The following is a 17,642-nucleotide window of genomic DNA, read 5'->3' on the forward strand; positions in this document are numbered from 1 at the left end:
ATTCAGTACTACAGGCCCCCATGTTATATATAAACAATGCTTTCAAAACCTTAATATCACACTAGTGCAGGATAGAGCAAAAAGTAAACAGCACAGTTTATACAAAATGTTGACTTCAGACAGAATTTGCTGATCTGAAGTTCCAGTTTATAGATAGAATATTACAGTGAAAACCACCAAGATTTTGTCATTCAGATTGCTGCAGATGTTGCAAGGTCAGAATAACTGATTGCAAACGTTGTTTCGAAATATTGATAACCAACAGACTTTGTCTACCTATGTCTCGACTATAGATAATTGACAAAATTCAAAAGTAGGTAATCAGTTCAGTTTCTGAGCAATCTGAAGACCAAATCTTGGTGGCTTTCACTGTAATATTAGTTTGAGATTTTGAGACTACTGCAAGCAAATGCGAGAATGGTGGTTGCTCAAATTGTAAATTATTGTTGCTAGTACAGTAGATAAATTAGTCCGGCAGTTACCCATAAAAGCAAGGTGAAAAGATAAACTTCAACATGTACATATAGATTCATTTACGAAAGACTGCCAATTAATTACAAATTGTGCATTTACATGGAGCCACCATAGATAATTTACAATAATTGCATTGTGCAAAGGCTTGTTTATGAAAGTTTGAATTCCATACAAGTTTATATAGTTACTCCAATTCACATTTAGAATAAAACATTAGATTTTCCACCGGGAGGCTGAGTGATGCGTGCACCACCAGCAGGGGGGAGGTTCTCAGGATTTTGCTTTTGAGCACGGCGTCTTTGAGGGGTATCATTTTGAACAGAGTCTGCTTGTGACTGACCATAAGGAAGACCAGTAATGGGATTGATACCAGCACTGTCTGATGTTGGCAGAACGCCACAACCTTTTCTTGAACCATGAGCCACTCTGGGAACACCTGAATAAATGTAAACAAAAATGGTTATTATGCAATGACTCAAGAATGCATGTTAAATGCAAGAATAACAACAATTGCCAGTAAAGTGGTTAATTTATACGACTGGGAACTAGGAAACCACTCAAAACTGGATATGGAAGTCTGGGATAATATCCAGCATACAAATGGACAGTGGGCAGAACAATTATTTGGGAGGAATTCGTGAAAAACTGGCATTACAATTTACCAATATAGACAATTTTGTTGTAGAAGTCATGCCAAGAGCATGTGTTGGTTAGTATGTGTATCATACTTCTAGATTAACTAGTTCACTTGGTAAAATGTTAATGCTTGTTCTTCAATCACAGACAACATTCCAATAGAATCCAAGTTGACGACCTATTCAGAATATGAACTTGTAAGGGCAGTGTTACTTTGTAACAAGCATGTGCATCTCAAACTAAACTGGAATATTTACACAGCAACAATTTTTAATAAATTTCTAAAATGACAGGTACCAAAATACAATTATCAGACAAAAATCAATGCATTTCTCCGAGTTTATCATGGTTCAGGTACATACACTATTCTTTGTAGAGCTATACAGCAGGACATAATGTAGGTAAATATCAACCAGAGATTTAAAAAAAAAAAAAAAAGTAAGAATAGAATGACATGCACATGCATAGTTTCGATGACAGTGCCCCTTCTGTATACCAATTTTGATTAATTAATAGTATATTTAAAGTTGTATTGCCACCTACATTTCATTGGAAGACCGACATTCATTCAAAGTAATATGATCATGCACTGTATCCAAAATTTCATGGGAAGATATTTGCAAGAAATTAGGGTCGGAAGAAGAAATATTCATTAAGATTGATCTTTGATACACTTGTGTCCAAGAAAACTGACTTTTGTATGCACTTTTGAGGATCTGACACATTACTCTGAAACGTTGCAACTATTGCATTTGTAAAGGGTTTCCAACAAAATATATCAGTTAATACAACTTTAAAGAGTTTGAAATTTCACAAATCTTATCTAATTTAAGACTCCATTAAAACTTATGAAAATAGATTTTATGGTCGATTCTGTGCAGATCACATGGAATGTAATGAGAGTTGAGAAAACAATGGAATACCTGCAAAGAGATTGCAAGGAGATGAAATGTAAGGAAATAAACTACAGTTAAAAGTGTGAAGAATATGGATCGATTGCTTGCAGAACAGGTACTTGGGGTTTCACAGTAATTGGCGGGCTCATGCCACGGAGCAATATAAACTTTACTGCGAGAAAAAAAGTTTGATTAAAAAAACAATTTCTATATTATAACAAAGTTTAACATTTTGTCTTGGGTTTTCGAGCTTGTTGATTATTACTACTGTATGTAAAACAATGAGATGTATGTAGATACAAGAGATGGAAGTGAAACCCACACCACAAATAACTACTACTAAACAGTAAAATTGCAAAAAAACAAAGCAGGCAGACAGGTAAAGCAAGCAGGAGCTAAGCAACAAAACTGTTGCAAAAGAAAGACTGAGAACAATCTACATCTACTGGGAATAAACCTCCATAATTAGGTGGCTACATAGAATATCACCTTCACTTGGGCCATCTTCACGACCAAAGACATTAGCAAATGTGCCGGCATCAGCACCACCATTAGTTTGGTGGGTACGCCTCACTGCTGTACTGTCATCGTTGACGCTCTCTCCATCCACAAACAGACCAGAGACATTTCGGCGATTTCCACTTGCTTTACCCTTTTGTATTATTGGTATCTTCTCTTGACACTTGTGTTCCTCACCAAAAAGATTGTCGTGGCTATTTGGATTCCCTACAGTGTGTACATATACATGCATAAACAAAACTATCTGCAGTACATTTGATAAACAGGTCACTGAACTCTCCAAATTTTGAAGACAATTGCTAGATTTGGTAAATTTTGTATCAACCTATATAAAACTAGTTTCAGAAATATTTAATTTTTAATTAAAATTTGGTGCAAAAAAAAAAATCAATGTAAAAAATTGTTTTCAGTTATGGTGTGAAACTTGTATCACATGTATGAAACTTTGGTAATGTTATAGGAACTAGTAAAATGTACACCACGTCAAATCCCCTAAATTTATCCATCATTGTGCTAAACTTTGCATGTTTCACTGAAATAGAACAATAAAGTGATGGCCTGTGTACAATGTTCAGTGGTAAGGGGCGTGGTGTGCAACATTTTCAGATTTAATGAGCACAAGGTTGATGCTTCAAGTCAAAGGACGTTATCCTAAACTAAATTATTGCTATTCGTTGAGTGTCAAGTACACAGCACCCTATATTAATCTATACATACTCTTTGGGAAACGTTTCTTGCCACTGCCAGGTGCCAACATCTCAACATAAGGTACAAACAGCTCCTGGTTACCTAAATACATAATATACGAATGAAACAATGTTTTGGATCTTTTCCAGTTCATATGCAATATCCTAACACAAATTTAAGCTTATAAATCTATGCTTGCTTGGTTGTGCTACTAAGGTGCATTACGGTGATTTGTTTTAGGAAAAGCATGGCAAGGAAGAAAGATAGGTTGGGAATCAATCATGACAGTGAACAACCACAAACAAATAGAAATAAAGTGCAGCCCATAAATGCAGTAACACCATGTGGAAAAGCATTTCAATACACCGACTACAGCAAATAGAACATGACTAATTACATCAGATGCAATAATACAGAGACAAGGACATTTGACATTTAACATGTGCAATGAAACTTGGGCAAGTTTGTACAGCACAATTATGACCACGACAGTGAAAAATGAGGAACTTGTATCAGCATAATAGTTGGATTACAAAGATGAACATTTTCTCTAATTCAGTATGTTTTACTTTTTAACAATTGTTTTAAAATAACCAAAATTGAACATAAAAATTTGACGCCCTTTCTCTCAAATTGGTTAAGAATGTGTCAGCCAGGGGGGTTTAAATTGCATTTCCATTCATGATGGTATCTGATATTCTGAAAGAAAGCCATTTGGAGAGACCAACAAGTTAAATTAAATTCTTCATGCTGACACAAGCTGAACTCAACTGAAATAAACTGAAACATTTTAAAGCTACTGCTTAGTAGATGGCTATAGATTATGGCTGATGAGCAAAGAAATATTGGCTGCACGATTGCTGTTCACTGTTGTGTTATCAACAATTTACTTGGAGATGTTCATTGAAGAACTAGGGGAGGAGGAATTTCTACACTTTCACACAAAACTGATCAACATTCCTGGAGAACATTTTTTATTCAATGACCAAGTGGTAATGCGTTTTAAGCTCAGTCTGGTGGAAGAACCATTTCTAGTACAGATCCCACAGAAAAAGTAAATTGCGCTTTCAGGACTGGATTTCCTCAAATCTCATCGCATATCTGATTCTGTCAAATTGAAAGTGTGGATTGAAACCGGATAAGGGTTCTTTCCAGTTATTTCTGTAGTATTGAACAGGCATTTAAAATAAAACTAAAAATGCGTAATTGAACACAATGTATTTGAAGGCATGTTTGAAAAGAAAATTTAAATAAATTGGTCAATGGATACCTACAATACAAGAAAATGATGAGCAGCCATTTTCATTTGCATTACAAAAAAAATGTGTGAAGTTTGAATCAGATTTGCTAACTTGTCAGGCAGAGGTACAAGATGACGCCTACAAACAAAAATTTGTAGCAGTATTTGAAACGCAAGTGACTGAGTGAAGCCATGTTTATTGATCAATGGCCAAGACACACGAGGCTGATTAAAACCACTCTTCTATAGCCATCCACTTTTATGTACAGAAATCATAACAGTGTTCTCCCTTCACTATCTGTTTTTAACATGGCATCAAAGAATAATTGAATTAGACCAACAAAAGATAAATAAAAAAGAACAATGAAATGTAGCTTCTGTTACATTGCAGCCATGTCTTGTGCCAGCGAGAGAACACTGGTGTTGCTAGAAAATAAACGTGTATTTTTGTTGATCAACAATGCATGCTGCTATGGAGTTTCTGCAAGTGACATGAGCTCTAATTTAAACTGAGAAATTTAAATCAAAAAAGGCAAAGAAAGGTTAAACATGAATACTTGCGTGTAGGTTTTCTGTCTGACAATATGCATACTACATGTACACACAAGTATACATGATAAAGGCATTTCTGTGCACTGCAAGATTTTGTTGCTTTAGTAGAACAGCACAGAACTAATTGCACAAGAGGACAGGAAAAGTAGTACAAGTGTACAATTGCAGATAGGATTTTCACCTGTCTTCTTATTGGATGAATCATCTTTTCTTGGGCTTCTAGGAGTCTGAGATGAGGCTGATGTACTTCTGGGCGTCGAAGGCTTTTTTTCCCTTGGTGACCTGGGAGTTGAAATCTTTTCCCGTGGAGTTTTAGGGGTTGTCACTCTTTCCCGTGGACTTTTAGCAGATAACGTTTGAGGACTCTTTGAAGTTGGTGTTTTTGCTCGTGGACTTTTGGGGGGCTGGTTTTTCTGTGTTGGCGACTTTGGACTTTTCAAAGTGGGAGATTTAGGGTCTTTTTTAATTGGTTTATTAGAAACCTCTTTTACAGAAGAAGCAGGTGCTTCATTTACATTCTCTTTTGGACTTTCACATTGGTCAACATTTTCAGAAACAGGCTCTTGAACCTCTGAGGCAGGCTCTTGAACCTCTGAGGCAGGCTCTTGAACCTCGGAGGCAGGCTCTTGAACCTCGGAGGCAGGCTCTTGAACCTCGGAGGCAGGCTCTTGAACCTCGGAGGCAGGCTCTTGAACCTCGGAGGCAGGCTCTTGAACCTCTGAGGCAGGCTCTTGGAATTCCGAAACATGATTGTCAGGTTGCCCATTTTCCAAAACTTGTTTTATTTGTTCAGGAATTTCAGAAACTTGTTTAGTAGGCTCAGGCTCTTGTGAAACTGAGTTAACAGGTTCTACATCACCAGAGGCTGCACTTTCATCTGCCAAATCACTGGAATCAGGATTTTTCTCCTGAACAGCACTCCCTTCTGCAAAGAACACAGCATTAGGGGAGAGAAATCAAACAACAAAAGTCAATTTTAAGTTTAAATCACAGCGATGTTAGAATTCAACTACCCTACAAAATGTATTTCAAAACATTAATTCATACATTCGTATTACGGTATGTTGGAAAATTCATCAATATATAATCAGTCAAAATCACAAGGAAAGAACACAAGTTATTCTGGTACACTACAAAATAAAAATCTTTCGTATAATGAACAGTTTTGATCTTGTGCAATATGTTGATGGTAATGACACTATAGCAGGAAAGAAAATTATTTTCTGTAACTGTGCCTATGTAAGTTTGACAGAAGCAAGCCTCAAGAGTTAGTATTGCCTACATGTCAGCTTGTAATGTCTTGAAATTCCAGCAATTCCTAGAACAAATTTTCAAAACAAATTTTCTGAAATTTGCCTATGAAAAAAAAGACAGGACAGGACAACAAACTATAACACTGACCACTGACAACAAGTATAGATAAACTCTTAGACAGTGAAGCTAGCAAATAGTGTTCTTGTTACTGCATTGGCTTGTGCCAGGAAATCATTGCTGTTCATTTGTATACAAAAGGATTGAACATCAAGCTTTTGCACATAACTGAAGAAAATTAATTGCTCAAGCCAGAAATTGTGTGTTGGCGAGCATGAGCTAGGACCGTAATCTGAACACAAAACACAAGTGTATAGTGGGTCAGTTACAAGATCTTCAAGTTATTCTGTTACATATTTAATCTGGGCCATGAACATATCTGCAGCCAATCCTGAACACTGAACAAAGGAATCAACAAACAGTTTGTGACATCTTCAGTCTTGTGGGCATGTGTATAATATTACATAAAAATGATCCAATTCACATCCTGAAGGTTTGATAACTTACCAGTAGTTGATAAACTTATTGTACAACAGATGGTAATGTTACACATATGTATATATAGATAACAAGTATCATTGTTCATAAAAGGTTATAAATGGCAAGTGAATTTCTGGCTTGCACCAAGAGTAAAGTATGAATGCTCAATTGACAATCATTATGTATACCAATAGGCAAAAAATATTGCTTCACAGCTGCTAAATATAAATGAGAATTGTGTGCAATCAATAGTAAACTTCAAGCATTATAAAGTGCTGGTTTTTACACAAAACCTTGGTGAACACCAAACACATACAGCCTACCAGCAGATAATTCTATACAATAGCTACAACACAGTGTAGACAAGATGGCATCCTACCTGACTGGACTGGGGCCACTTCTGGTTGTTCCATGTTAGCGGTTGGTTTGTTATTGCTTGGTTGTTGGTTTTCAGATGAATCGTCCCATCCAAATGCAATGTTAGATCTGCCACCGGGTGGATTTATTACTCTAAGTAATTGAAAAAAAAAAGCAACTTTAGCGTCAAGTATATACATGTACAAGAACAACCTAGAGCCTGAGAGAGTGAACAAAGGAGTGGGGGTGTGTAGCAATGACAAGCAATTCAATGGCTGCTGCATGGGTGTGAACACCACCAGCAAAATTACCATACATGCAAAACAATTTTGTTGAATAGGATTTAATGCTAGAGTATGGCTAAGTATTAAAGTCTTGAGAAAATATTACACTGTCCACACAAGAAAACAAATTGACATCATGAAAATAATACGACTACATGGAACAGTTTGACTATTGAAAGAATACTGACCAGGCAGTGGTCTCCAATCATCTAGTGTATTAAACCATTGTATTGAGATGTTTTGAGGTAGGTGTGCTACACTTTGTTTAAAGAAAGGGATATGGCATGAATCTATAAGTGAACTTAACATGTATTGTAAAGGTCAGGACAAAAATAGAATTAGTTTTATTAAATTTTAAATAAATTTGCAGTAGCACATGTTATTCTCTATAATATTAGAGTTTTGATAGAAACACTGGATAGCATCACCAGTTCAAGTAATGGCAAAATGAATGAATTGGGGCTAGTATTGTTTGCCATTGTTGATCAGTTTAAATTGTTAGCAGCTAAAGTGATGGGTTCATTGCACTAAGTGACACATCTTAGTTCATCATTTTCGTTTCAGTCGTTTTTGCTTCAGTATGAAGCAATTGCATACAATCTAAATTTGGCCTTATCACCCCTACCCCAATTCAGTTTTATTGCTGGAGCAACACTTCGTCGTAGATCAAATATGTAGTTGAGTAATTTATATTACTGTGTATGACTAATGATGGCTGGTTAAATTGGGCAAATTCTATGAATCTTCCGAAGGTCATGAAATGGCTGAATATGCATGTATATAGATTGTGAGCTTATTAATGTAAGGAGATTGCAAATTTGTAATGTATACATCTCCGAATATTGGAAATCCAGTTATTTATTGCGACAGCTGTATAGTGTACATTCTTTTATGTACAACTCGCTTGTACAGTTTTGAGTTGTTGCATAGCACTTTTTCAATGTTCTTCTATATTTAGGGTTTGGGAACTACTCGGACTCTTTACTTCAAGTAACTAATTGTGGGAGCGACAAAGTAGATCGAAAACACATTTATCAACATATCTAAATTTTGCATGATGCATTTGGTTTTGTTTTAACAATCTATCATATCGACATTAATCTACACAAGCAGCATGAGTGACTGACTAAAGACAATAGATTTAATTCGTATACTAATTGAAGCATTCCACTTTAATACAAAGCATCTTGAATAAATTAGTTGTGCAATAACATTGTTAGCAATCAATTGATGAAATTGCTAATTTTTGTCTGTCCTGTATTTTCACAAAATAACATTCCTCATAGATCAGATATGTTATATTGTATGACCACCCTGGAATTAGTTGTCATTCCGCTACCAAACACTTATTTATGGAAATTAATTTTAAACTAACTTATTTTAAAGTTTATTATCAGCAACATAGCCATTACACGTCTTTTTTTAATTTATAGTATTAGTTTACTTGTGTTGTGATTTACACAAATCTAAGATTTGAATCATTGAACAATGAATTCTCTGGCTTATACTATTTTGGGTCCTATTAAATTCCACAAGTGTCTGTTTTGCAATGTGTGATCAGTGTCAAAATGTATCTGTCTGGAAACAATTTATAGGTGTTAACATTAAAGCCAATCTTTAGGGAATATAATCACTAAAACATGTAGTACTTGCACAAGTGTGATGCAAGTTAGTACAAAGCACATAAAATTATGGATAATCACAAACTTTTTGCTACAGCATTAGAGTAAACTTCGAACATTATGTACTTTTTAGGTTATATGTAGTTGGGTTGAGTGCTCACCTGAAGCAGAATTTTATAAATAAGTTTGTCAAACAACGCAATACGCCAGGTTTCAGTTAGTAGATTCAGGTTGGATTTTTGCTCAAGTAACTTGGTATAAAAAACTCTAGATGGGTAACTTACTAAGTAAATATTACCATAACACTACAATATTCTCTATCTGAGCTCTGAAAACCTATAAACTACCATAGTTGTACACTTAAGTAACTAGCTAAGAATGCCCTAATCGCAATCAAACAATTATTCCTTTTCCACCATCCCAACAAAACGATGGTTTATTGAACTACTGGAGTGTTAAATACTGTATGCTGTTGGATTGACTATCAACAATAGTGTCAGAATGGTCAAAATTAAAGAAATGAATAATTGCTGTTGAAGTGGTGGCATTGAAGTCAGTATTGAATCTTCGTTTTTCACCAAAATTATTCCGAACAATGTCTACAATGTGGACACTGAACTGTGTATATGCTGCTATTGATGAAGATAATGTCACTCGGCAGGTTATGACCTTCTCATTTAAGTTGTGGTCGATGTCCTGCTACAAAGCCCAGTTGTGAATCAATTTGAAGTACCACTTTGAAGGCATTTATATTCATCATGGCAAGCATTTAAATAAGCTATCACCAAGCTTAAATGAAAACTTTAGTACTTCAAACTACTGTATTTGCTCTATTAAAAGCGCAACCCCAATAGAAGGGTATATACAGTACACAATTGGAAGGGGTTACGGTATAGAGCATTTGATCTTGCGAACAAAAACGAATATTCTCGACAGACTTTTTGATTCAAATGACTAGAAATAATGGTTTCAGGCAAACTTGTCACATAATACAAGACTACTTTAGATACAAGGCAAGGCAATCTCGGTTGATAAGCAGTCACAAGTATTCCACACATTTTATGAAATTGTGTCAGCTGTATTATTATACAACTTTTTTTAGTCAATATTACTGCCATACCAACTCAATCTGCAGACATAAAGACAAAATCTATGCTCTTTGATACAGTGACAGACAAAAAGGTGGGGACAATCGTTTCATGAATACATGTACAACTTTTTTATAAAAAAACGGGACAGTTGGATTTTAAATTTACCACAGCAAGAAAGTCTGTGGTGGCAATTGCTATTTCATGTGATGGCGTGTTCGCACATTATGGGGTAGACAGTGTTAAGCATTTTGAGCCAACCACTTGAATATTTGAATTAAAATAAAAGCCGATTGTTTTTACAAATTTTGATAAATATGTTTACATACTGAGGTACAGCTTTCTGTAGTGGGGCTTGGATTTTCACAACTGTAAATGCATTAATTATTCACCGAGTTTTAATTTTGCTATTTTTGCTGATAAGTAAAATACATGAAATCTATGTGAACATGTAAAATAACAATAACCGATTGTTTCCTTGACAAATTTCTATTAAAATAGTGAATATGCTCAAAACACCAAAACGGTGAAATTAAACGTCAGTGAAAAAAAATGGTTTTATAGTATTTACATGAGAAACAATGGCTTCTGAATTGGCAGCTATGAAACCAAGAGATTAAAGAGTGGGGGTCAGATTGATACTGCATTTGATATTTTATAACGTGTAAAAATTTCCATAAATTCAGTTAGAGCAAATCACAGTCCCTCTGTCATGTTGGAGTGAATTTTGATTTAGGAAAGTGCATAATATGAAAATGTATTTCAATACCATTTCTGCATTTTCAAGGTTTAGTTGAAAGTAAAATGACACCTTAGTTGCATGATTTGTATACCGAAACATACCCTGAATAATCAAGCTTCTTGTGGAAAATGGTGCAACATGGTGTTTGGCCAAAATGCATAGTTGTGCTCTCCAGTGATCAAAGCAAAATACTTGTAGTTTTCTCTAAACCAAACCAAACCAACCCAACCAAAATAACAATACAGAACAGTAAATCTATTACGAGATTCAACAGGTTGAATTGCATAAATAATGCTTGCTAATCTTCGAAAAAGTGCCAACTATGAATTTTAAATCTTCTTGACTGGGATCCTGACCATAGATACATAGGTTGATATGACACTGTATTGTTTATAATGATTAATGAATTGGGTGCAAGTACGAACAAAACGTATTACAATATGCCTTAACCTAAAGTAAACTTTAATAATATAGTATAAAAAAAAACTTAAACCTGTAATAAATTATGTACAAATGGGCTCAAAATTAAATTATAGAAAATACTAAAATGTGCAATGTTATCAATATTTGAAAAATTGTTGTTTTTAAAGAGGTGTTTAGATATTATAATCCCATTAAATTTTAGCACTTCATTAATTATCAGGTAACACATGGAAATGTTGCATAACAATCACTTAAAATATGTTAATAACAATTTCAAGAAGTATATACACATGCACAGGTGATCCTTGCATGCTTTGTTGTAACAAAGTAACAAAAAAGAACAATGAACAGTTCACAGCAAGAAATGGCACAATGCAAATAGGTGATTAGTGGACGTGGCCATAAAGTCACCTGGACCGACTCAATTGAGAACTGAAACAGTCTGCTACATTGCAGTGTCAACACGTGCAAGCTTGTCTGTCAAGTTCCAGTGACTGTCGTGTCGTCCCATAAAGGGCATGATATGTAGAGTTTATGGGTTTCACCATTTTAGTCGAAAAATGCATGGCAACATGTAGGAAAATGGCTGCGGTCTCCGCAGACTATCGGTGTTACGCGCACGAACACACACAACTCGTGTTTTGGCGAAAATGTATCAATTCGGTCACGTTTAGCTTAACAATTAGTTCAAAATGTTCTAGAATACGTCATAAGTGTTGTCACATAAAAATAGTGACTGGCGCACTTGCTAAAGGCCTCAAATGTTTCGGGTAAAACGGAGCAATTTCACCGCGTAACACAGTGTACTCACCTCGAAGTTGGCTTTTCAAGATTCATCCCCTGATAGGTCGACGTGGTTGTCATGTCTAACCTTTCGCGCTTTATTCACCAATGGAAAATAAGTGACAGCTAAAACTGGGCTGGGCTTGGGTGGTTTAGACTATAAATGGACTATCTGGGGTAGCAATCAATATATTTAGTGGTGCTCTTTAGACTAATGTCTGTCTCTCAGCGCAAATATGCAACTGAAGCAGCGTTTGAATTTATGCGAACATGACGTCATCGTCTAGAATTAGGCGCGTGCATTTTGAAAGGCGCCTTATCATTGGTTTCTACACAGAATAAATGGGCGTCTTTCAATGAATGTTTTGAGAAGATACTAGCTCCTGTCACGAATTCTAGCTTTATTTATAAAGATATTCCAATATATATATATTATATGGCAAAAAATAAGAGCTATTGTGATTTTTAATGAAAAGATTAATGAACAAGATATGTATTTGTCACATAACCGCCCGAAGTCACGTTACCCAATCATATTTCAGGATACAAATGCTTCTTCGTAGGAATCGGTATCCTCGATTCGTCTAAATTTCTTGAAAAAAACAGCTTAGCAATTTTTGTTGGTTAATAAAATTTGGAATCACGTCCATCTAGGTCTAATTTTGGAAATTATGAATAAAAACAACTTATTCCTGAAGAATTATCCCATAATACTAGTTCGGGGAATCACCCCCACGTGACATTGAGCAAACCAATCAGAAGGGGGTGATCCCGAGGTTCACTTCGCGCCAAAGTGTATTGTGTGTGAATTTGTTTACATCTGTGATTGTTGAGTGTCCCGATATTTTTTGCATGGCGAAGCACTTACGAACAATCCGTAAGCTGACTGAGTAGGTATGAATGAATTAGACATATACTATATCATTTTACCACCACTTTATTATGGGAACTGAACTATAATATATTAAATGCCAGTTTAGTGTGATGTGCTCCATGCAGCACTAACCGGATCGCAGTGGAGTTATTATTACTACTACTACTGCTACAGCGAATTAACCTGGAAATTGACGCAAATGACTACAATTCGTGTTTTCTCGTGGAAACTCCAACATCTTTGAATATTTGTTTTGATATATATTCGACGGAGAGCCTATGTATATTTGTGTACGTTTCCAACCCCCCTCGACTTCTGATGTGTCTGCACATTCTCTAACCGGATATGTTGCAGTTGATTTAGATTTAACGTTTCCGGCGAAACAAGACACGAAGTTTATGTATATGTATTAACCCATTTATTTCTCATCCAAGTATGCTCAAGTGTGTAAGAAAATTATATATGCAAGTAATATTGTATCGCTTGTGTGATGTGACCAGTCGTGACTGAATTTACACCCATCATGATCATATTGTGGTCGCGATTTGTACTTCCGCTTCGCATTTGATGTACATTACTTATGATATAATAATTATTTATTACAAATTATACTCTGAAGAAAAAACCCTTGATGTAAATGATGTATCAGAAATTTTCAATAATTTAATATTGAGTTCGCGGCTCTGTCTTGTCAAGCCAACCAGCTGCAGTGCCTGGCCTCAACACGATCGCGATAGTAAATCGAGGAACGTGCGTGGTTTAGTGTTTCAACTGAGAGCGGGTTCAACAAGAGCTAGTTCTGTATCGGTAATATTTACGTCTGTCTTGCAAATCAGATGGACAGGTTTGGATAGCAATAACAGAAAAATATCAATGGTTAAACGCAAGAAGGGACAACCGTGTGCTGCTTCTGTTAATAGTTCTCAGGATGGGTATGTGTAGACATGAAAAATCGGTTTTCACAAACTCAATTCTGGATTTGTAGCGAGACCGTTTTCATGTCGTTAAAATTTTAACTGAAAACATTGTTTAATGCACTTGCCACTGCAGATGCATAGTTGTATGCTTTTTTGCGGGCAAATTTGTAATTTCAAATATGCTACCTGAATTATTAGTATAAATTCTTTATTGTTGTAAAAATGTTCAGGATTTGTTTTGTATGCGAAATGTTAGTAATTACGGCAGCCATCTTGAAAATATTTTTACGCCGCCTAGAAAACTGCAAAACGTTTTTACTGTAAAGTTGCTTTATTCGATCTATTTCCTGTTGTTTCAGAATGACAACGTCTGTTACGGAACGTGTCACCGAGGAACAGGGAAATAAGAATCTGATCGTTGACGATAGCGTTGAAAATAAGGCACATAAATGCGAGTCGAAAGGAAAACGAGATGGCAGTGAAACAACAAAAGACCAAGGGGAAGAAGAGAGCTTACCACAATACAAACACCCAGTTTTGCGATCGAGTGTTCGACCACATAAACGTTTCAAAAAAGACCAGACTCCCCCACCAATGCAACCAAAACTTCCAGGTCAGTGGTTTATTCAGTTATAATAACACCTTATCGTGGTTTACAAGTTAGCGGGAAAAATGACACATGCCCTGTTACCACAGAAGGGGCGTTGTGCGATTTTCAATAGCTCCACGGGCATACTTCATACATCGAAATTAATATTTAAGTTTTCTTGATTTAGTTTCATTTGTTCTGTAACATGTAAATAACAGAGCAGGACAGCAGCGCCATTAATCAACACCATGGCTGGTATAGTACTAGTGAACAGGCCCTGTACCATTTTTACCTGTTTCATTATTTCCTAAATTACTGTGAATAGGCAACAACATTGGTGTTAGTTTCTTATACTTTGATGTGCATGTGTTTATTTGTTTACAGTTGAAAGTGAGAATACAATCTATCAATTATCAAATGAGCAACTATAGCAGTTTTCAATTGTTTTAACGAAGTTATTGAATTCACACTGCAATAACTTTTGTTATTAATTTGACCAATGTTATTTATTGGTCATTTTGTAGTAATATAAATATTTATTATCGATAATGGCATCATGAATGATTTCGACATTTCACTAGTTTTTGGCAAAGAACCAATAGTACATTCACTACTTTCAAATTACCCACCATAGACTCCAGTCAGTCAAAATGACTATTTTGAACTGTAGGTATTAATTAATCAGCGATTCTGCCAATGACGGAGAGATAGAATCTAGGTCAGGTCTGCCTAAATCAAGATGATGTCTTGTTTTCTTTAGAACATTTTATGGGAACAGTCTTGGATGATTTCATTCACTAATATGGATACTAGTTACATTTGTATGTACATTCAAAATTGTTTGCAAATTTAACATTCAGATTAATATTTCTCAATATTCAGCAAGACATCCAAGAATATTTCAATGTTCGCTAGTTAAAACTATGTTTTGAGTCAGTTATTCAACAAATAATGAGACAAACTTAAGTGGAAATATTCACATTCATAGAAAAACCAGTAAAACAAGAACCAAAAGCTGTGAAGAAGCGCTGGGAAGCATGGACAGTGCAGGACAAAAACTTTTTTTTTGAAGCGTTATTTGAGGTAAGTGTTCTATTTTCAATTACTAACTGGAAATTAGATTAGAAGTCAATCAATAATGGTCTATATTTGTTGGGGAATCTATTTTCCACTCGGAGTAACATTTTATTATCAGAGAGGATTCAATGTTGCATTGATGTCAGCTTGTATGTGTAGGTGGTAGTACACTAACGAAACAGAATTGAAATTATAAAAATATCACAAGCCATCACTACTCACATCAATAGAGGTGGCATTGTGCGTAATTTCATATGGTGAATCTAATGTCTACAGTAGACTGATTTTTGAAGAGATTCGTGAAGTGCTGTGGACAAAATTGTGAATCTAATCTGAAAGGGTATTTAAGGAAATCATGCTCAAGTAATCATACTCAAGTAATAATTATGAATATCGAATACAGTCAGTGCTTTGTTATTCATAGTCTGAAATTGTCAAAAAAGTGTTTTCGATCTCCTAAAGGTAAAATGTGTAGGTTTTTCTCCTTTCTTAGTATCATAAATGTTGAATGTTCACTGATTTTATTATGACATGATTGCCTTTTTTCCCTGCTCGTTATATATAATAATACTTGGGAAATATTTGTTGACACAACAAAGTGCAGCAATGAGGTCTCAAAATAACATCAAAAGAACTTGAGAATAATCAGAATGGTGGTTTACTTTGCTGCCTGCTTGGAGAGACATAAGAATGTTTACATAATGGCGGTTTGTGGTTGATGTCAATATTCTTTCACTTTTTCATAGCAGGAAGTAGTGCACATACAAGAAGTGAGGACTCTGTTATGTGAATGAAAGATCAATAGTGTTAGAGGTTTTTCTATTCGATGATTGCAAAATAAAATTAATGAAATTTTGTGTCTCGTCCTTTAGCTATTGCCATTCGTCATTGAATTTAACAAATCAAATTTAAAATGGCTGACTGTCGGCCATTTTATTTTGAAGAATGCTTTTTTTAATTTCTGATTCAAAATTTTTTCTTTCTTGTTTGTATTGTTTCGTACATTACTTACACTACTGTAGAATACTTTATTTTAGCTAAAATTAATTTTTGCTAAAAGACATTTTGGATGCTTTGAGTGAAGTTTCTTTTCACTGATTTGCAATAAGTTGAATGTATAATATAGGAAAATAATATACTTTACAGTATTTGGAGTGAACATTTATTAATTGGCCGACCAACTTTTTGGGGTTTACTATTCAGTTTGTTTGTTTAGTTTGCAAACACTGTGGTTTTATTTTATGTTTATAAACTAATTTAGGCATGAGTTATAATCATAATTTTTTATTTGCATATAGCATGGCAAAGATTTTGAAGCGATTCAGAAGTATATGGAAGTGCGGCATAAGAAAAGGGGCGATCCACCAAATCTCATTAAAAATAAGGACCAGGTAATGTCTAGCATCAAAAGTTCTTGGTTATTTATTACGTACATGTTGTAAAGCAGTGGATAATGATAGTCACAGTTGGAGTAGGTCCTAATTTTGATATTTGTGACTCTTGTGCAGTGACACAGCATTAAAATTGCCTACATTTGAAGATGCATTGTGTTGGTGTGCAATTGAGTCCTGTTCATATCCCACACTAAATACTTTTTAACTTCACTGACGCAGAGCATATTGATTGTATGCCTGTCATTTATCAGGTGTTTACTCTTTTGAATGCCTTATACCCCCTGAGACATACTAGTGGTTACCAGCTTCTGTATGTTGTACAGTCATCATTCAGTTAGAAACTAAATTATTCAGTGTTACAAAATGTATATTGAAGACATTGTACACTATATCTGATCAATATATATCATGACCATGCGACCCCATTAATTTGCATATCTGGAGCACTATTGTGGATAAAAACACTAACCAGTGCTTAATTAAAAACAATGTATTTAATGATAATGTATGGTCATGTGACTTTGTCAAAAAATGCAGAAATGCCATATATGGAGCAGTATTGCAGATAGACATTAAACCAGTGCTTTATCGAATACATTGGGCTCATGATCAACATATTTAATGACCATATATGGCTGTGTAAACTCATTAAAAATGCATAACTAACATATCAGCTGCAGATACATTCAACCAGTGC

General features: G+C 35.1%; 2 protein-coding genes across 3 annotated transcripts in view; one reads left to right on the top strand and one right to left on the bottom strand.

Annotated features, from left to right (window-relative positions):
- Positions 1 to 418: 418 nt before the first annotated feature.
- LOC100375270 (uncharacterized) lies at positions 419 to 12,350 on the bottom strand. The gene is made up of 6 exons (XM_085497812.1): positions 12,123 to 12,350; positions 7,175 to 7,305; positions 5,186 to 5,929; positions 3,243 to 3,314; positions 2,496 to 2,732; positions 419 to 910 (listed from the first exon to the last, which is right to left on the bottom strand). The coding sequence occupies exons 1-6, from the start codon at positions 12,173 to 12,175 to the stop codon at positions 675 to 677; spliced, it is 1,473 nt and encodes a 490-aa protein (XP_085353938.1). The 5' UTR covers positions 12,176 to 12,350; the 3' UTR covers positions 419 to 674.
- A 507-nt stretch (positions 12,351 to 12,857) lies between these two features.
- Positions 12,858 to 17,642, top strand: part of LOC100375128 (protein cramped-like) — a 29,875-nt gene continuing 25,090 nt past the window's right edge. Inside the window, exons 1-4 of one of the 2 annotated variants that reach the window (XM_085497813.1) lie at positions 12,858 to 12,988; positions 14,245 to 14,498; positions 15,463 to 15,557; positions 16,850 to 16,942. In XM_085497813.1, the coding sequence (XP_085353939.1) occupies positions 14,246 to 14,498; positions 15,463 to 15,557; positions 16,850 to 16,942 (441 nt within the window). In that variant the 5' untranslated portion in view covers positions 12,858 to 12,988; position 14,245. Of the gene's footprint in view, positions 12,989 to 13,715; positions 13,901 to 14,244; positions 14,499 to 15,462; positions 15,558 to 16,849; positions 16,943 to 17,642 lie in introns of those variants that run through there. The other variant, XM_002734747.4, reaches the window with a different exon arrangement.

This window comes from Saccoglossus kowalevskii, chromosome 4 (genome assembly GCF_978046115.1).
Source record: "Saccoglossus kowalevskii chromosome 4, keSacKowa6.1, whole genome shotgun sequence".
NCBI lineage: Eukaryota > Metazoa > Hemichordata > Enteropneusta > Harrimaniidae > Saccoglossus > Saccoglossus kowalevskii.